This window comes from Silene latifolia, chromosome 1 (assembly GCF_048544455.1).
Source record: "Silene latifolia isolate original U9 population chromosome 1, ASM4854445v1, whole genome shotgun sequence".
Taxonomy (NCBI): domain Eukaryota; kingdom Viridiplantae; phylum Streptophyta; class Magnoliopsida; order Caryophyllales; family Caryophyllaceae; genus Silene; species Silene latifolia.
In genome coordinates this window covers 175110952-175133103 of record NC_133526.1, presented here as the reverse complement: position 1 = coordinate 175133103, position 22152 = coordinate 175110952, and the positions used below count along the sequence as shown (strand labels likewise).

The window sequence follows — 22152 nt, the reverse complement described above, 5'->3', positions numbered from 1 at the left end:
ATGGATCTTTTCTTATACCCACGAGTAGACAATTTAGAGCCGCTCTTCTTCCCATAATCTATCTCAGTATGCTTTACTTTCTGATAAACTTCATGCCCACTCAAAATTCTAGGAGGTTGACGAAGTTCTTGTCTTCCATTGAATGCTTTCTGCATCTTGCGATAACAATGGTCATGATACAAGAACCTCCTATTTCCCATATACACATACTTACGAGAAGACTTCAAGTATTCAGACTCGATATCCTCCCCACACAATGGACAAGCCTCTTTCCCATGAACTGTGTGCCCAGAAAGGTCGCCATAAGCCGGATAGTCAGTTATTGTACACAATAACATCGCTCTCAAATTGAAAGTTTCGTTCTTATATGCATCAAATACTTCTATCCCACTATCCCACAACAATCGCAAATCATCTAGAAGAGGTTCCAAATATACATCTATATCATTTCCAGGTTGTTTAGGGCCGGAAATTAACAACGACAACATCAAATACTTTCTTTTCATGCACACATATGGAGGTAAGTTATAAATAGCCAAGTACTATGTTGGTACTCATGTTTCCGTGTGGGTTCATTCCATCAGTGGACAGCGCTAGACGTAAGTTTCTAGGTTCATTGCCGAACTCGGGATACTTAGCGTCGAACGATTTCCATTTCTTACCATCTGCCGGGTGTCTTAGCTTTCCATCATTTATTCTTTCTGTTTCATGCCAAGTTAACATTTTTGCATCATCGGGATTCGCATAAATCCTTATGACTCTTGGTATCAATGGAAAATACCACAACACCTTAGCCGGGATCCCTTCCTTATCCTTATAACGCCACTTCAAACATTTAGGGCAATTGGTTAAGTTTTGATATAATTTCCGATACAATATGCAATCATTTGGACATGCATGTATTTTCTCATATTTCATACCCACTCCTCTTATTAGTTTTTTCGCCTCATATGTCTTAACAGGTAGAACATTACCATCAGGAAGCAACTCCTTTATCAAGGCTAAAAAACTAGTGAAACATGTGTCACTCACCCCATTTGCCCCCTTGATATTATACAACTTCACCACAAATAGACATTTTTGTGAACTTACAACCAGGATACAGAGGTGCTTCGGACTCACACAACTTCTCATACATGTTGTTAAGGTCATCCCAATTACTAGTGTCATCACCTACATCTTCAAAAGCAATGGACTCATCATCATTCTCTTCATTATCTATAGACCCAACATTCAACTTCTCTACTTCCAACTCTTCCAACTCAAAAAACTCGGCAAACTCAGGATCATCAGTTAGCCTTTCGTGTACCTCAACATCATCTTCTTCAGAGTTATTCTCTTCCTCTAATGATTCCCCATGAAAAATCCAACGTGTATAGGATCGACTAAATCTCCACTTTTCTAGGTGTATTTTAACGTCCGGAAAAGCCATATAGCTAATATTACCACATCTTTCACAAGGACATGCAATACTAGAAGAACCTTTCAAATTGTTCGAAACGAATTCATAAAATTCAGCTAAACCATCCTTGTAGGCGGTCACTCATATTTGCATCAATCATCCAAGTTCGAGTCATTATTCTACATTCGTAATAATAGGCAACTAATTCAGAAAATACAATAATAGGCAAACAAATAAACGAAATTCAGGAAAGCAATTAAGCTAAATTATCAACAAATTAGATAATAACCCAAAAAAATCCTATATCTATAAGCGTTGCTAAGAAACATATATATACCTGATTGATAAACACGATGAGGGAGAGAAGACGGTGACAACAGTGACGGAGATGAAGACAGAGAGACGATCAGGGAGGAATGGAGGATGATATAGTAGCAGTATTAGCTTGTGTTTGTGTTTTGTAGCGTATAGCAGAATAAAGCAATCTGTTGTTCTTAAGATTTTCATAACATTAATAACAACGGTTATTGAGTCTACAACCGTTGTTAAAAAGTATTAAAAACGGGTTCTAATATAACCGTTGTGATTACTTTTCACTAATTTGGCGCCAAACCATTAACAACGGTTAAAATTTAACCGTTGTTATTAGTTTTTTCATTAACAACGGTTTTTCAAGTATGACCCGTTGTTAAAACCAATAAAAACGGTTAACAACACAGAATCGTTGTAATTAAGTTTGGTAAAATTCGCGGAATCAATTCTACAACGTGTTTTGATGATTTTCGTGAATAAGCGTTGTTAAAGGGTCGTTGTGGTTGCCTGTATTTGTAGTAGTGATTGTACATCTGTATGTATAGTCTATGAACTGCACAAACAATGGGAAGAAAATAGCGAATTAGAGGGAGTATTTCTTTTTTAGTTAGGGTTTATGTTCAAAACTTATTGTAATTGGCGTGGGATGGTGGGAATATGAGAGTGACATAAATTCCGCCTTCAACAGAAATAGGATAGAGATCGAAATTTCTTGGGTGTTCATATGATGATACTTCTTACGGCGTCATTGTCTTGTTATGAAGATATTTGTCCAATTTATTTCTTGGGTGTAATCCTGTAACATAAATTGAGCATTTACATAGGTGGTGTTAGGTAGCAGCGTAGTTATTTAGATTTTTTAATTTTTTTTTTTCCAAAATGTAGTATGTACTTGTATATCTATATCTATGAATGCAGTATATGTTTGTAAAAATTATTTTTGTTGCAGGAGAATGAGGGTGAAATTAGAGAGAATAGAATAGAAAGAAATTAGAGAGGAAAAATGGAAGGGGAAATGAAAGGAATAATTGTCAAAGAGTACCGCTATGAGTAAAATGCGTACTGCGAAAATCAATACCCAAAAAAATTGGTTGTTGTGAAATAAAGGGAAGAGAGAATTAGGGAGAGAAGTTAGAGAGAATAGAAGAGAGACAAAACTGTATTCTTATTCCATCATGAGGGATATATATACCCATACAATAGTAGAGTTTCCATAAGATAATATATTCTATAAGATATGGACATCCATATAATAATAATATTTCATAACACTCCCCCTTCGATGTCCATTACTGAAAACCTTGCCTCGTTAAAAACCTTACTAGAAAACCCCTATAGGAAAAATGCTAGAAAGGAAAAGAGTACAATAATCTTCAAACACACGTGATAATGATGCCTCGTTAAAACCTTTCCATGGAAAACCCAATGGGATAAAACCATGGATAAGGAAAAAGAGTACAGCGCGTGTCAGCGTGTCAACTCCCCCTGATGGTTACATAACTTGATAAATCTTCAAATGAACCATGCTTTGACGTAACTTCTCGATCGTTGAATAAAATCCATCGTAGTTGATATCTTCAAATCCTTGATAATTTCAATCTTCATATTTCTTTAATTCTCACAAGCTGGATGTAGTCATTTGTGATGACTCTTAGATCATCATTTCAAATAATATTTCCACAATAGTGATAGGGAACTTCTTGATAGAAGACATAACATTATATGTTAAGAATAACGCATCTTAATAATCATAGCGTATCAATGCGCTTATTTTGCTACCTCGTTAAAAACCTTGCTAGGAAAAACCCATTGGGACAAAAAAAAACCTAGTCGAAGGGAAAAAGAGTGTAGCCATCATTCCTTAATTCCTTATCTTAAGGAGAATCAATCCGATAATATTGAATAAATCATCCAATACTTTTGAGCAATTTTCTTTGCTAAACCACATATGTATGAATTAACATTCTCATTGTAGACTTTGAGTACATTATTTTCCAATCGTTATGGTACTTCTGGACCATAAACTAATTTCACATGTTTAGCATGAAGCTCATTTAAATCATTATTCTCAGATGCTCAAACTTCAGGTTGAGACAATAATAATTTCCTTCATGTAAACTCTACATGAATTTAAATATTCTATTTTGAAAATAATCACGATAACATTTCAATCGTGTCGTAGAGGTTCATATATAATCATGAGTTCCCAAAACTCAAGAGGCTCCTATACGGAGTTATCCTCGTTGAAGTATCTCGTAAGATAACATTTCTCCTTTTTTAAACATTTATCCATTTAAAACAATATTATAAAACATGTTCATACATATGATATAAAACTAATCCTAAACAAAAGTTATATAACAATGCAATAATTTATATAAAATAAAATTAATTAATATGCAAAGAATGAACTTAATCTCTAAATGCACATGATGATGACTCGATAATACAAACCGTACAATTTCCTTTTTCGATGTTCATAACTGAAACTGACTTCAGGTCAATAAATGGACTTCAGGTCAATAAATGGACTTCAGGTCCATGAGCTCATTCATAATCATTAATTATGTGTCGACAATAAAATTGGACTTATTTATAAGATCCCCATTATCTAGTCCATTAAACTCCGCGCGCAAATGCATATCGGTTCCTTAACCATATCGATATAAATTCAACATCTCGGGATATTGTCGATCGATCGGTGATATCGATATATATATATATATATATATATATATATATATATATATATATATATATATATATATATATATATAGTACCATTCCATTTTCATATAGGCCATCTATTATTATTATTCAGATATATATATGTCACTTCCGGGACATCCAAATTTCTTAACTCCATAGGAGTACCAACTGCTCATTTTTGTCATTTTCTTATTACTTGAAACACGTGAACCGATATGACTTTCACACTACCTTTCATGTGTGATTATAGTTCAATTTGGCAAGAATCTAATATTTCATTACATATATTTTCTATGACTAATCTATAGCTCGCTATGCCACATATAAGGCTAAACTGTCTATAATCAAATCATAGATTTTAATGTAACATATCACATTTTGATAAGGTGATCAAACTGTTATTATAATACATCTTTATAAACAAATGAATACCATCATTTCTAATTCAGCGAACCTCTACTCTATGTATTTCATATTGAAAACAAACTGCCGAACATCAGGTTCAGTTGGGGATATAACATAGTTGTTTGTTTTTACCAGCTTTTCCTTATCATTCACCCCTAAGGTGGTAAAAACTATACCCACCTTAGACCTTAATTGCTCATATCACCGATGCGAATTTATATGAGCATTTTTGTACAATAATAACAAAATATTTCGGGGAGTAATATGTAATGTAGTTGGATTTTAAATGTGCTGAATCACAATGCCCAATTCGGAGACTAACCATTCATGTAATAATCAAACTATGATCTCCAATATCAAATATACTCAGTCTTCGTGTAATGTTTTGCCTTTAATAAATTTACACGAGAGAGTTTCAGCACTTATATTTTCCTTTAAGATAAACTTCGGGTTTATCAAAACGGGTATGATAAGAACCCGGATGACCTTTATTGTCACATTTAAATCATTTCATGTCAACTTTCTTAGTTGCCCACAATCCAGGGCAATCTTTCAAAAACTATCCGGCCAGATAAATGATGATGTGACATAAGACACAACAAGTGTCTCGTATATGTAGGCAAGACTCATCAATGTTCTTTCAGGGAACATGACTATAATCTTGTATACTTCTGGTATACAACTTTTATTGATAGAACTTCTAGTCCAAAATAGGTAATAAATAAAAATTTTGAACTTCAAGGGAAAATATTGATAAGAAAATATATACTTACCAAAATAATCAGAGGGCCAAATGATAATACACTAATGATGGATAAAAATTTGCGTAGACCAAACGCAAAAATCAAGCACATAGTAAAACAATAAAACATGCAGTAGAACATTTTACATTCTACTTATATTGTATACTAAAGATGTAGGTGGACTTGTATAAAGAAATTGTATACAATTTACATACGGTCACTTATTACTAAACGCATACCATTATTTTTATAGTATATAATCAGAATGATGACAATTGCTTTTTCGTACATCTTTTCAGTAAAATTATATTACAATTTTAACCATTCAAAAATGTATACGAACGTTGCTGTTAGGTAAAACTTATACGGAGTAATATTGATGCAAAACCAAACTAAGAAAGCACACAGCCATGCCAATAAATCAAAAGACTAAAACTTTGAGGTTTTATATGCTGGAAAACTTTATATGCTGCTTGCTTAATTAATTCATCCAAGTGGTAAAAATTATGATTAAAATTGGTCAGTGGTTAAAAATCCTCTTAGCTTAAAAATTGACACCTTCGAAATTAGTTGTCGCCAAACATGAGTAACTAGAAACGTATATAGAGACTCCTCATAGAAACAAAATATTTGACAAAAGACATAAAGATTATGTATGCAGCTACATAAGGACGTACTACTACCTCATTAAGGATTTTAAACATGTATATAAGAGATACATTATAAGATAGTAATATTTTCATGAGCTTATTCACTTTCATGAGATATTGTCATTCCTTTCAATGAACAAATTTTGGCTCAATTAACAAATTTTTGGCTCAATAAAGCCACACCATTAAGCTCAATTAAGGCTTTTTTACTGGGCTCATCAAATGCCGCATTATTAGGCTCAATTCAGGCCACAACATTAGGCTTATCATAATGCCATGTGTTTCGATTTCTGTTATCGGCAGAGTGATATCACATTCACTTTCAAGAATGGATTAAAATTCAGATTTATTATATTGTTCAACTTCAGGTGAACAAGAATCAATTGCCAAATAAACTTGCCCTTAATAAAGACCGCTTTCAACTCAATTGCGATTCATAAAATCACCTCGGTGGACTTCTGGCCACTTATATTTACATATGGAATCCTTTCCACCTACACTTTCATATGAATGTATTATACTTATGAGACGGTGTTAAAATTACACACCCCTTCAAAACTTTGAATTTCAGGCCAAAGTTATAATACAGACATATCTTCTCATCATCTTTATAAAATAGATCTCTTGGAACTTCAGGTCCAAAATTATTACGATATATCCGTTCTCAAAATTGCTCACTTATATGGAACTTCAGGTCCAAAATATATACTCCATTATAAAATACCTCCAAATAAACTATAGAAATACATAAATCTATATACCTGAGTTAACCTGACGATTTCATTTTACTAGACTATTTTGGTGTAATGTGTTCTAATTCTAAAATAAGTGTCAGATAAAGATGTCGATTTCCTTTAATGTTGTTATACAAAGCGAATTACGGTAATTATTGTTGTTTGTAATAGGTCAAACATCGCAATCCAAAATAATAGGGACAAAGGCATTATAATACTATACCTGAAGCAATTGAATGTATGCCAACATCATAAGCCGTGCTGCCGTGATATAGATCGTTAATTAAGTCATAAATAATAAGGATTAGAGACTCGTGCTGATAACGTGTTATGAAATAAAGGGCAGAGAGAATTAGGGAAAGAAGTTAGAGAGAATAGAAGAGAGACAAAATTGTATTCTTATTCCATTATGAGGGATATATATACCATACAATAGTAGAGTTTCCATATGATAATATATTCTATAAGATACGGACATCCATATAATAATAATATTTCATAACATTGGTCAATATGTTTCCTTACAACAATTTGTATATTATTTCGCATTCATACAACAGTTTGTGCTTTACTGTTTTTGGACACAAGTCTTATTCATGGCTCTTTTACATTGCAGCATCAAATCTACCTAGTATAAAAGCTAGGTTCTTTCAAGGCTTCTCATTGGCTGAATTTTTTTAGAAATTTGGCCAATATAGGACCCACCATGTTCTATACACCATTTAATTACCCTCTCTCCTCTCATCTCCTCCACCAATTCAAATCTGAAAAATTACTCCGAAGAAAACGATTTTGAGTTTATTTTGCACGTTATATTTATAATAAAATCAATGTATTAATACTCTGTATAATCTAAGCTAATCTAATTTGAATTAATATAATCTAATTCTGTTAAATGATCTCAAGAAAGAGATAACAAATATTTAACATCTAAAAATTACTTATGTTTTTTTTGAAAAAATTGTTTTAAAATCTTCAAAAAAATCCGAAAACTAAATTTAACAATTTATTTCAAAAAATTCTCTTTAAAAATCCTGTAATTCAGTATAGGAAAAATATGCCATTAAACCATAAAAAACTTATATAAAAAATAAGATTTAGGAATTTAATTGATAAATATTCTTCAGAAAATATCCAAGTCATTTAAATTTAATAGATTTGATTTCCGTTCTTAGAAATACTTTATTGTTTTGTCAAAAAAAAATAAAATAAAGAAACTTCAAAAAAGGGGAAGATTACATTCAAAATATGAAATTTTTTAAAATTAACGAAAATAAGTTTTAAATAAATGAAAAAAATAATTTAAACATAATATAGGCAACGAAATAAAGTAAAAGAATATTATTTAAAAACACATATTTACTTATATTGTGTAATTTTATTTAAAAAAACAATACTCATTAAATCTATGATATTCACTAATAATTTTAAAATTTATAAAAAAAATAAAAAATCAACTTTTAGAAAAATAACCATCGATCTATGAGAAATTGAATAGAAAAAAATCACGAAACATGAACAAAAAATGAAACCAACATAGGCGATAATGAGAGAGATTGACAATTAGGTAAACATTATCGAGTAAGGAGATGATATATTGTTTAAAGAATGAGGATTATAGAGAGAAACTATAGGGACTATGAATCCATGAGATTTACGAGAGATAAAGTTGAGACAGAAGTGAGAGAATGAGTTTGAGGGAGTGATATAATGACAGTGACTGGTGATGGTGTGTTTGATGAGAGAGAGCGAGGGAGAAAGAGGCGTGTGAAGTATGTTAGGTTAGCATTACTGATTTACTACTATTAGGTGAAGGTGGGGGCTTTGGCGATATGTACTGGGATTTTAATGGGTTAGTTTGAGGTTGTTTAAGCCTATTTTAATCATATTTAGATTTTGAGCCAACAGTTTGTTATTCAGCCTATTTAGATTGAAACGAATTATAGAGTAAGACGGATCACCCTCTGAGAGGGTTTATTTCTACAAATAAACTATTTATCTAATACCAATGGCGGACCCAGGAGTTTAAGAATGGGAGTGCACACTTGAAAAAACGAAAAACTTCGGACAACATAATAAAATGATTCAACTGCATCATTGTCATTACATAGTAAACATCTTGCCAAATTTTTTTTACCAATGATAAGGATTTGAAATCATCCTAAAAGTTAAAAATCGTCTTTTAAACTATTGAGTTTTGTAACTTAATGAAAATGGTGTATTTTTTATCTCTAGCTTGTGAGTACTACCTATTGAGGGTTTTTATGTGTTTTTTTTTTATGGATTAAAAATAAAACTTTAACAATTCATAATACAAATTAATAAAAGAGAATTTGAAACTAACAATCTAAATTAATTTAAAAAATGGGTAGAGGGAATTTAGAAGTTAGAGTTTGAAGATTGAGGATTTACACCAAATTAAAAAAGAAATCGAATTTCCTCGGGAAAAAAACAAAGGAATGTTGTAGTCAGCGATTTACACCAAATAAAAAACCTGGGAACAAAGGGAGGGGGAATGGAGGCTGAGAGGGATTGAACACGCAACCTCACGCCTGAGTGACAGTTGCACTACCAACTAAGCGACTTCACATTAATGATACATAATAGGCGGAAATAATATAGGTACTTGATTTTCACTGCTTTTATATAAAAAAAAATCCCTTAATTAAGGGTGCGCACCCCTGGGTCCGCCACAGTCTAATACTAATAAGTAAGTTGTTTTTATATACAATGAAATCGTCTCACCGTGTAAAACAATCTCATATAATAACGATTGTATTAATGTTATTGTCTTTACTATATTCAATATTGTCGATTGATATTCTTACTTATAATTTTTGTATATTTGAAATTCAATATTTCTACATTTTCTTCATTCATAATTTAATAATAACAATTGTTTAATAAGTAACCCCGTGCAATTTTTGCACGGGATTAAAACTAGTTTGTATAATAAATTACAACAGGAATTGTCTAGTAAAAAGCTTTTAGGGGAACATTGCAGACGTACCCAAATAAGAAGCATAAATTACGGTAGTTGCGAAAAACTCTTGGTAATAAGCTTATTTGGTTAAATAGAATTGTCTTGCAGTATTACTTGCACAAACCATCTTACATAGTGTATTAAAATCTATCTAATGAGCATTGAGATAACAACTTAATGAAAAAGCCTTGTGCCGCCGCCAAATTTCTTCTCCTCCATCCATCGCCACTCACAAATTAAGAGTAATGGGGTCAATTGTGAAGAGGAAGGAGTTTTTTTTTTTTTTTTTTTTTTTTATAAGATTAGTACTTTCAGCGTAATCACTTGCTATCCTGGCATCCCTCCGAAGAAATCCTTGTATCGTAGTATTTCAATTGTCCAAAAAAAACAATTGTCCAAAAAAAGTCAACTGCTAAGAAATGAGTTATCCTAATGATGATACAAGAACATATACTAGAGGTATGATATTAAAGGTTACATTTATGTAATATAATTACACTATGGTACAAATTTGTATTTACATTTTATGTACATACAGCCAGATAACCATGATTCAAGGAAAAAGAAGGACGAAATCCGTAAGAATATGGAATGCACACGGTTTGACTGGCCATCACCTCTCTCTAACCTTAACTAAGAGCACTGCATATATGTCGCCTCTCACAAGTGCAAGTTCAATGGTGCCTTGTTATATAGGTACAACAATACAAATGATGTCTATTGCTTGTCTTTACGTGCTTTGTTCTTCTCGATGGACTCCAATGCTTCTTCAAATGATTTCTGAAGAATGGACGGAGATGGCAAAAGAAAATTGAAATCTGTTATTATGAAGTACTACAACCAGTCATCAACGATACACATACATGGCGGATGGTACAAAAGTCAAGTGCAGTATTGAATCTTTCATAACCAAAAACAAAAAGGTTGGAAAGCATTAAGCAGTATGTAGGAGTATATATATAATAAAAAGAACTAAGACAAAAGGAGAAAATTGGACAAGGGTAAAGTGCAAAATACCCCAAGATGTATCACAATTATAAAATCATGGCATAATTAAGGCTTGAAAAGTATAGCTATATATAAGTAAACACATAAATAAATTCTGTTAAACTAAGGTTCTTGTTAATGTTGATGTCATTCTGCGTTTTCAGTCATAATCAACACATAGACACCTTTTGCCTGCTAATCAGCAACACCTATGAAAAAAGCATCGACCAGCCCACACATTAAAAATGCTCTGCTTCGTGTATGTGTGCTCAACTTATCTTTCAAATCTATAAATATAAGCTTTTTTTTTCTTTCACTCTACAACAGTATATAGATAAAGTGATAAATTTGGTGGACTGCACTACTAATAGAGCTAAATGCCAATTATACAATATCACGCAGTTCTGACATACGATTCGCTCAGGAATACACTTACACCCAAACCATTCCAAAGAATAAAACCCTTCAAGATCAGTTGTATTGTCAGACGAGACAATCACCAGTCTCAGTACCCTGTATCCCTAGTGAGTTCCTATTATATTCAGTAGCATCAGGGCTGCGGAGCCTTGCATCAATCGTTCGCGTGTAAAATATGTCTATAAATTTACATCAATACAATACGACATCAAAGACAAACACAAGATAATGGAAATCCTATTTTGGATTTTGGTCATATCTCAGTCATCAATCATTCGTCTTTTCTACATCACTCATCAAACCTCTGTTCTAATCAAATCTAACACTTTTATTACAATTTTCAAGTAAAACAGCAGCAGCGTCCGTCCAAAAGCATATTACTACCTAGAAACAGTAAATCACACATTACTACATACCCCAGGATTGCGTATCTTCCATAGAGTCTCCCTACTCATGTCAACTGCCACTGTCCCACCAAGTAACACACTGCACAAGAAAGACACAAGGAAAAAGGTAAGACAGCTAATTATATACTTCCTCCATTCAACTCCACTCTACCACTTTGCTTTTTCACGTTTGCCAACGCGTGTTTTACGCGGTAAATATCGTTAGCTACGTATTTGCAAAAATTATAAAAGTTAAATATTTTTAATGTACTCATAAAGACGAATTAAACAAGATCTCACATGAATATATTTTCACTTATATATTGAGAGGAAATCGAGATTGAATGTGTATTTGTGAATAGTGTAAAAAATAGAAATAGGTAGAGTGGAGTTGAATGGAGGAAGTATGTTCATTTAAGGGTTAATATTTGTAGTGGAAAGCTAGAATGATGATTGATGAGACTGTTAGTGTCTATCAATTGTATCTTTCTCATTCTTCTTATCGCTTTTCGAATTTGAATTGCCAAATACTTATATGGCAAGAAAAGTGCACATGGGAACCGGTAGATTCTACGGCTATTTTACTTCAACTCTTCACTTCTGAAATATATGTAAAACAAATAGGAGCCAATAGACTACAACATTATGCCTGAAACATCTCCCTATTCACTTCCACAAATGTTATAAATAAAAAGGGCAGCCCGGTGCACGATAGCGTGGTCCGGGGAAGGGTCCAACCACAAGGGTGTAATTGGAGCAAGCCTTCCCTTGCCATTTTGGCAAGAGGCCGCTCCAAGGACTTGAACCCGTGACCTCACGGTCACAAAGCAACACCTTAACCGGTGCGCCAAGGCTCCCCTTCAAATGTTGTAAATATTTGAGAAATTTAAAACTCCCAACTTTTAATTTTTTATTCAAACTCTCATCTTTTATGTGATTTTGTTTCAAAACATGCCCCAAAACCCACTTCTGGTGAAAATATTAAGGGGGCGTTTGGTACCGGAAAGGGAAAGGGAAAGGGAATGGAATCAAGAAAGGGTAAAAGGGGGAAAGGAATGAGATTACCCCTAATTTTACTCATTGTTTGGTTACCTTCATGAAAGGGAATGGACAACCACCACCATCATCATTCACTTGCTCAATCCCCTATCATCATCAACCACCACCATCATCCACCAACACCTCTCATTACCCATACCATATATCTACCATCGCCGTCGGCCCACACGACCTCACCCCCACCGTCAGCGTACCAACATCAACCTAAAATTCGGATCATAACCCACGTCCCTTAGATCTATAATAATTGGAAGCTACAAATTTAAAATATGAACATAAAAAAGAGCACCCAATAGTCCAATGTGTTACTGTCATACAACAACAAATGCATAGCAATCTGATAGTCCGTATGTTTTTGTCCTTTAATTTGTAACATGGTGATATAACTGATACATATGAGTTTGGGTGAATGATGTATGCCGACGGTTAGGGCCGGTAGGGGACGAGCCCAGTGGGTGGTCGGTTGCTTTGGGGTGGGGTTGGGGATTTAGGAGGTGAAAGTGGGTAGGGAGGAGTCGCCGGTGACGGTTGTGTGTTCGCCAGCGGCCATGCTAGCAGGAGGGCCGTCGTTTTGGGGTGGGGTGGTGAGTGCAGTGGAGTTGTGGTGGCAGCTTGCATGGGGTGGTTGTGGTGGATAGGTTGAGGGTGATTGATGGGGGAAAGGAAATTGGATACCCTAGGGGGGTGGGGAGAATGGATGTAGAGAGATCAAGGGGTAAGGAAGAGGGTAAGGGAATGATTGATTTACTCAAACAAACACCCCCGTACCAAACGCCCCCTAAGTGATTTCCTACAAGTTTTGAACTTTTTTCTTTAAGTTACTATTATTCTTCCTGTTAAACCCTTACCCTATAATAACATATTAACATTAGTCTTCTCACCTTTTTCTCTAACTTATGCTCATTAAGTTGAAGCTTTCAAACATCACTCTCTCCTTGTTCAAGATATTGATTTCTTCTCTCTATTTTCATCAATTATTGTGTAATGTTTTTGGGTGTTTTACCCTCTCCTAAATAAAAGCAGTTAAGTTGTTTGCCCTCCTAATTTTAAGACAAAAAAAAGGACTTCGCTCCATATATGAATGAAGTAAGATTGAACTGTCATATAAAATGGTTGTAATGAGGGTGTCAAATTTGTATATTGTCTTCCCGAAGGTCGTTCACTAAGATTAGTGGACTTTGGGAATTAATAAGTAAAGGGCAATTTCGAAAATCACTTAATTGTTTCACCGGAGGTAGGTTTTGAAACGGAATCACATAGAAGATAGAGTTTTGAAGAAAAGTTACAAAAGGTGGTTGTTTTGAATAACTGGTATATGAAAGGTGGGAGTTGTGAATTTTCTCTAAATATTTTTATCATTTAGTTAAATATTGTTTCGAATACTTGTTATGTGATTACATCCTTAGTCAAGCCAAAGTATCCGTGTCCAATGCTACTCAAGTCTCAAACTTAGTTAAAGATTTCCAAACTTACCAACAAGTGCATTTTCAATTGTTAGACTCACCTATTTATGAGATCAGAAGAAGAAAAAAGTCATGTGTTTAACTGTTTATGAGTTCTACTACGTAATAATCACTACTCAAGAGAAATTGCTATAAAACTAAACTGCATATGTGGGAGACTAGGAGTGAATTGAGTCAACTGACCGAAGTTGAATGCTTGCAAACAAGGTACCAAAAAAATACTATCAATGTCAAATGACAATAAGTTTAGACTGCAAGTACGCATTTGGGAGAGGATACCAATTGAGTGAAAGGGAATGCTTGTGACTAATGAGGAACAAAAGAATAGGTAACGACCAAATACTAAACTTGTATGAGAATATAGAATAACTTACAACCTATAAGGCTTCTAGGTATTTCCTACCAGTAAGAAGGAAGAGTTAGGGCTCTCACGCTCTAACTCACTGCAGAAATTATATTCTTGTTGAGCATCCCAAATAAATTTGGAATTAAGGCAACATTATCGTTGATCATCCCATTTTCATCACAAGTTCACTTGCAATACTAGCAAACACCATAAATCAAGAGTACACACTAATGCTGATAACAGAATATCACACAATCCAAATCCACAACTCTATAACAAATATGACATGTTGTCCTCTAATCTAACCAGTTTTTTCCACTCACTAAATATATAATATCTCGAATAACATATATCTAAAGTTTTATATGCTGCTTCCTATTATTCTCCACTCCATGTCTGGAGTAAAACTCATAGGACTCGATTTTTGGACAGATTATGACTCGAATTTTAACAATGTGATGGACTGTTTAATTGTGATTAAAATGACTAAAACAAACACAAATAACATTGATTTTTGACCGAAACTCTAAGGACTTGATTTGAACACACAAATGGACTTATTTAAGGACCAACAAACAACACAAGGACAGATTTTAAGGCTAACAAAAGACTCAACCTAAACAAGGCACCAAAACAGCCTGTTTTGGACGAAAATAAGACCATAAATAAACTTGTTTAACTTGAATGAAAGCAATGGAATTAAGATTGTAATTTAAATGCTTATGAACTAAACATTCAAATAACAATTTCCTCAATGACTTAAGGCAACAAAACAGAAACTTTGGGACTGTTTTGACACGAAAATAAGAACAAGTAACCGAGATATGACTTAAACTAGATCACGAAGCAGGTTTAAGCCTTGGAATTAAACTCAAGATCACGAAGCAAGAGTTAATTCCGCCTCAAACACTAAGTAATGAGGGGTTTTCTGCACTAAGCAAGAAGAAAATTGATTGAAAACTTCAGTTTCAAACTCATATTTTAATTCACTCAAATCTGATTTTTACAAAGAGAAAAGAGCTCCTTAAATAGAGTCCTTGTTGCAATCCTATCCCTACATCTAAAGTAACATCTAAGGGCTCAAAAGAGTCTTCTAAGAGGACAATAAACGGCCCCAAGGACCTTACACAAATCAGAAAAGTAAAACTACAAGACAACTAACATAAAGAGGATTGTTGGCAATAGTACAAGCTTCTTTGGCATGCTCTTCTTATTTATCTTATAAGGACTTCTTGGGCAGCTGGTGGGGCTCGTCCATAAGGAGTATAAGACCCAAAGTTGCAGCAAAAAGTACTTTAGAGCTTGCTTAGACAAAAGAAGAAAGCTTGAAAGCGATGTTTAGCACATACTCTAAAACCGTATTCATTGTGACCACTCGGTTTGGTGCTGTCTTTTGCATCTGATTTAAACCCTTTCAAGATTAATTATCCTAGGCAAAAAGGCTCTAAACTCATCATAGAAGAGTCTTAGGCCGAAAAATGGCATGTGTTCTTAGACGGAATTGAAGTTGGACCTCGATTTTGGTGAAGGACCAAAACCGGGTAAAAGGATGCTTGGTGTTGTTGCCATTTTTGCTTCAATCCCTCCTTCTTCAAAAGGACTTGCCCTCAAGTCCTGGAAATCATGATCCTCAATCTCCTCATAGCTTGGACTCAAGTCCCCAATATCAAATGTAACATGAATTCCAAAGAGATCAACCTTGTACTTGTTGAACCCAATTTGCTTGATGACTTTGAAAGGACCCTCTTCACTTGCTATGGACTTGTGTTTTCCTTTCTTAAGGACTCTTTGCTTGTTGATTTGAACCCACACACAGTCCCCGGGCCTGAATATGCGAGCTTGCTTAGGAATCATAGATATTTCCTTGAATTTCATGGCCTTAGTATGGATGGGAGGATCTCTTTCAACTCGTTTCTTGACTCCTTTCCATTCCTCAACAATTGGTTCAAAATTTTGCACTTGGGCAGCCTCATTGCCGTGGCCATTACCATCACTAGCCTTGCACTTGAATTCAAATGAGTTAGTTAAACTTGGATTAGAAAATGAAGTAGGCTCACATTGCAAGCCTTCAAAGAAACCCTCGGTTTGATCTTTCCACTTGAGTAATGCTTGAACCCTTGGCTCCTTGAACTCATCTTTGGCATGGACAACATGGACAGTCCCCACGCCGTCCTCCCCTTGACTCACCTTGTCTTCATTGATCAATAATACTTTCTTGGGTGGTTCAAACATGGAATCGGGTGGTAGGGGTGCTAGCACAACTTTCTTTGAACCAAGCTTGAAAGTGTAGGTGTTGTCTTGACCATTGTGCATTGAATCTTTATCAAACTCCCATGGCCTAGCAAGTAGAAGATGGCAAGCATCCATAGGTAGAACATCACAAAGAACCTCATCAACATAGTTCTTGCCCATGGAGAAGGACACTAGGCATTGCTTATCCACCTTAATTTCAGCTCCTTTGTTAAGCCACCTCAACTTGTAAGGATTAGGATGGTCTTGTGTAGGTAAGGAGAGCTTCTCAATGAGAGTATTAGAAGCCACATTGGTACAGCTCCCACTATCAATGATAAGGTTACAAACTCTTCCCCCAATGGTGCATCTAGACCTAAAGAGTTGTTGTCTTTGGTCTAATTCCACGGTTTGGGTACTCAATGCTCTCCAAATGACTAAACTCATCCCCGAATCCGGTTCCACAACCAAGGCAGCCTCCTCTTGCCCCGTTTCTTCCTTACCATCATCACAAACAAGGATCTCATCCTCACCCCAATGAACTACCTCAAATGTGCTAAGGGCTCTCTTGGTTGGACACTCTTAGCATAGTGACCGAATCCTTGACATTGGTAACATTTTTTCAGAGATGTGGTGCTTTTGGTTGGAATCATGGGTGCCTTGCCTTTGTCAAGAGTAGGTGTTTTGTTTTGAGGGGTTGGTTCATCAACCTTGGTCTCGGTTTGGGTGGAGTAGGGGGCTGTTTTTGTAGTGGCAGCTCTCCCCTTTCCCAATTTCTCAACCCTCAAAGATAGGTTCACGGCCTCCTCAAAAGACAACACTTGATGCATTCTTACCTTACTAGCAATCTTAAAATCCAAACCCTCAATAAACCTAGCAATCTTTTGTTCGGGTTGTTCATTGACTTCACATTGCAAGGTTAATTGTTCAAAGTCTCTAAGGTAAGACTCAATGGGTTGTTGGTCTTGTTTAAGTTGAGTAAGCCTAATAAACATGTCTTGAGTGTAGTCTCTAGGCACAAACTTATCCTTAAGTTTCTTTTTCAACTTAGACCATGACTTAATAGCCTCTTTACCATCTCTTCTTCTCTGATTTTTCAAGTTTTCATACCAAAGAGAAGCATAGCCTTTAAGTTTCAAGATTGCAACTTTGAAAGATTTGCTATCCGAATAATCTTTAAACTCAAAAACTCTTTCAACGGTTCTAAGCCAATCTAACAAATCCTCGGGGTTTAGACTACCATAAAAATCAGGGATTTCTACCTTTACATCCTTGTTGTGCTCTTGTTGAAAAGCCTCGACCATGGAGTCCTCCGAATCTAAAAATGGCTCCTCTTCTTGGATACCTCGGCCTCCTCTTCCACCCATGTAAGCACGGCCTCTACCTCTGCCCCGTGGTGGTTGTCCTCTTCCTCTTGGTGGTGTTGGAATGTTAGCCATGATAGCATTGAAGGAATCCAACAACAAGTCACATTTTTCAGAAAGTTGAGTGACTTGTGTTTCAATTCCGGTAAGCCTCTCCTCACTCGTGGTTGTTTTTTGTGTTTTTGATGTGGTTAAGGTATAATGAACTCAAAAAGAAAGGCTTTTTGTTGTTAACCAAAGCTCTGATAACCAATTTGGAGTAAAACTCATAGGACTCGATTTTTGGACAGATTATGACTCGAATTTTAACAATGTGATGGACTGTTTGATTGTGATTAAAATGACTAAAACAAACACAAATAACATTGATTTTTGACAGAAACTCTAAGGACTTGATTTGAACACACAAATGGACTTATTTAAGGACCAACAAACAACACAAGGACAGATTTTAAGGCTAACAAAAGACTCAACCTAAACAAGGCACCAAAACAGCCTGTTTTGGACGAAAATAAGACCATAAATAAACTTGTTTAACTTGAATGAAAGCAATGGAATTAAGATTGTAATTTAAATGCTTATGAACTAAACATTCAAATAACAATTTCCTCAATGACTTAAGGCAACAAAACAGAAACTTTGGGACTGTTTTGACACGAAAATAAGAACAAGTAACCGAGATATGACTTAAACTAGATCACGAAGCAGGTTTAAGCCTTGGAATTAAACTCAAGATCACGAAGCAAGAGTTAATTCCGCCTCAAACACTAAGTAATGAGGGGTTTTCTGCACTAAGCAAGAAGAAAATTGATTGAAAACTTCAGTTTCAAACTCATATTTTAATTCACTCAAATCTGATTTTTACAAAGAGAAAAGAGCTCCTTAAATAGAGTCCTTGTTGCAATCCTATCCCTACATCTAAAGTAACATCTAAGGGCTCAAAAGAGTCTTCTAAGAGGACAATAAACGGCCCCAAGGACCTTACACAAATCAGAAAAGTAAAACTACAAGACAACTAACATAAAGAGGATTGTTGGCAATAGTACAAGCTTCTTTGGCATGCTCTTCTTATTTATCTTATAAGGACTTCTTGGGCAGCTGGTGGGGCTCGTCCATAAGGAGTATAAGACCCAAAGTTGCAGCAAAAAGTACTTTAGAGCTTGCTTAGACAAAAGAAGAAAGCTTGAAAGCGATGTTTAGCACATACTCTAAAACCGTATTCATTGTGACCACTCGGTTTGGTGCTGTCTTTTGCATCTGATTTAAACCCTTTCAAGATTAATTATCCTAGGCAAAAAGGCTCTAAACTCATCATAGAAGAGTCTTAGGCCGAAAAATGGCATGTGTTCTTAGACGGAATTGAAGTTGGACCTCGATTTTGGTGAAGGACCAAAACCGGGTAAAAGGATGCTTGGTGTTGTTGCCATTTTTGCTTCAATGTCCTATTCGCCTATCCTCATGGATACACATTCTCTATCTAATGAAATTAAACTTTCAGACATGTGAAGTCTTAAACTAGATCAAGTCCAATATGCCTTCCTCACTAACATGCCAATAACAAGAATAACTCCACAATTAGGGAAGTCTGATGAGACATTTCAGAATATGTATTGCCAACGACAGCTTACAATCTCATTGCTGTCCCATCAACAATATCATATCTAACAAGTTTTGCTTATAGTGCTACTTTTCAAGCACTTCACCCTTCTACCTACGACAAGAAAGCATATGACTTCCTGTCCTCATCCAAACAATACTACATCAAAGGGACACCCATGGCCTCCTACAAAACCAACTTCGCTACACAAATTATGATCACTAATATCAGAAATTCTAAGCTACATAAACCCAGTCTCATACCAGAAATCGCAAAACACGTGAAATTCTTACCAATAACACACCCCCATCCAACTTAAATCATCCCTTAGAGTAGATGCTACTTGTATATCAAATAAATAATGACAAAACATCATTATAACCTCCGCAATATAGTATTCATTTAACTACGTATCGAAAATTCTTGTTTTAATTCAACAACATATACTAAAATGCCGTTTCACACAAAAATCCATATCAAAAAGCGAAAATGAGCAATTCGAAAAGAGCAATCATACCCAGCAAAAGCCAGATTGAGAAGAAAGCCACGAGTCATCATATACTGAAGCACAGCTTCCACATTCAAAACGAATCGTTTTGACGACGGTGGAGGTCGATAAAACGAACCACCTCGGTGATAATACCTCGCATTATACCCATTATTATAACTAGTGCCATGATAATTTCCGCTATTGCTACTATAATTAGTGGTGTATCGAGTAAAATTGTAGGCGGCACGTTTACGATCGTCGATCAAAACCTCGTACGCCTCGGAAACTTGCTTAAATTTAAGAGTGGCGGCATCTCTAGCGGATTTGGGAGATTGAGCGTGTTTGTCGGGGTGAAATTGGACGGCTAATTTGCGAAAAGCGTGTTTGATATCATCTTTAGAAGCGTGTTTGGTAATGCCGAGGACTTTGTAGTGATCCGCCATGGATATTGATTGAGATAGAGGTTGAATTGAAAGTGTGAAACCCTAATTTAGTATGAAAAGGGGAAAAATAGAGAGGGAAAATGGCGGGTGAATAGAATTGTAGAGAGATTGAGTCGTGGCTTCTCTCGCTGCCACTCATCGTGTGTTTTTTTAGATGATGCAACACCCGACCTTGACTACGTATAAATTCTTCCAACGGTTTTTCCAAACCAGGCAAATTCATTCTCGTTTAAAACGATATATCTATCTTAAAGTTTTTGTAGCGTAAATGTTTGTATGAGTATATGATTTCACCTAGCACGGAGGACTAGGTAGCGGCGTTGCTCTATTTCAACCGACAATATTTGACACTTAGAAATTTTAAGTGAGGTAAAGTCGTAGTTTTTACATAGCGGCTTTGCTCTGACCCGAATTTAAGCAAAAAAAAGTTACAGGAAAAAGAACAGTTTTCTTAAACAAATTGCTACATAAGGTGTTGGTTTTGTATTTGTCATATTCTCTACAAATAATTTCACTCAACGCAATTTACGTGCCCCTTTCAACCAACAACTATCTCTCTAACTTTCCCCCCTCTCTCTCTCTCGTTTTTTCCCCCAAAAAAAACCCTAAATCTAATTCCCGTCTGCTCCGCCGCCTCCTCCGACCACACACCGCCCTCCCTTTTTGCCCTTTCTGATCGCCGGAGATGGGGACATCCCAAGGCCTATCTCCGGTGATCCTTCGCACTTCATCGCTGGCTCCTTCCCCTCGTTTTGGACCTCGACTTTCGGGTTCTTGTAATACTCCGTATTTTAATAATAATTTATAAGAATAATTTATGTAATATAATAATTGATTAAATGACATTTCTAATAATAAATACAAGAAAGACGTTAATTAAATAATAAATTAAGTATCCAAGTCGGGAATTGGGCTTAGCTAATAATTAAGTGTTGGGCCGTGTGCCATTGTTAATTGGACCGAAACTTATTAATTTAGTATGAGTGTGATCAGGATTTGTATCGGGAATTAATAATAATATAAGATGGAAATAATATTATATAAAGGTAATAATAATTATAATATTAATAATCCCAGTAATATTAGTATATGATAATAATAAAATTAGTAAAGGGAGTATATGGTAATAATAATTGAATAATAATAATAATAAGGTAATAATAATAGTTTCCTAATTGGTATCCCATACACCCTAAAGCATAGACTATAAATACAAAGTAATTGTGAAGGAAATAATTCATAGAAAGAAGGAAAGAGATGTAAAAGAAAGAAGGAAAGAATTAAGGAAGAGAAAAGCAAGGAATTCATCTTTTAATTATCGCCTCAAGGTAAGACCGTCTCATTAACATACTCATCTTAAGATCGTTCTAATTTGTTTATTAGACCACCAATTGACGTAGCACTGCCATGACTTGAACGACGACTATTAGGGG

General features: G+C 35.1%; 1 protein-coding gene across 3 annotated transcripts; it reads right to left on the bottom strand.

Moving 5' to 3' along the window:
• Positions 1–10315: 10315 nt before the first annotated feature.
• Positions 10316–20935, bottom strand: LOC141612310 (chaperone protein dnaJ 72). 3 transcript variants are annotated; one of them, XM_074431062.1, is made up of 3 exons: positions 20304–20935; positions 11759–11828; positions 10316–10718 (listed from the first exon to the last, which is right to left on the bottom strand). In XM_074431062.1, exons 1-3 carry the CDS (start codon positions 20717–20719, stop codon positions 10656–10658), a joined length of 549 nt encoding a protein of 182 aa, XP_074287163.1. In that variant the 5' UTR covers positions 20720–20935; the 3' UTR covers positions 10316–10655. The 3 variants fall into 3 exon arrangements, 1 of the variants encoding a protein (XP_074287163.1); XR_012529071.1 differs by lacking the exon at positions 20304–20935 and adding an exon at positions 12821–20297 and having other exon boundaries at positions 10700–10718; XR_012529070.1 differs by lacking the exons at positions 10316–10718; positions 20304–20935 and adding an exon at positions 12821–20297 and having other exon boundaries at positions 11742–11828.
• Positions 20936–22152: the final 1217 nt, after the last annotated feature.

Bases quoted from the DNA above. Each gene is read 5' to 3' on its own strand.
- LOC141612310 (XM_074431062.1), bottom strand. From the start codon at position 20,719: ATGGCGGATCACTACAAAGTCCTCGGCATTACCAAACACGCTTCTAAA. The intron at 11,829-20,303 runs GTATGATTGCTC...TTTCTTGTGCAG, and splicing joins CTCAATCTGGCTTTTGCTGG to TGTGTTACTTGGTGGGACAG. The intron at 10,719-11,758 runs GTATGTAGTAAT...TCCATTCTTCAG, and splicing joins GGAAGATACGCAATCCTGGG to AAATCATTTGAAGAAGCATT.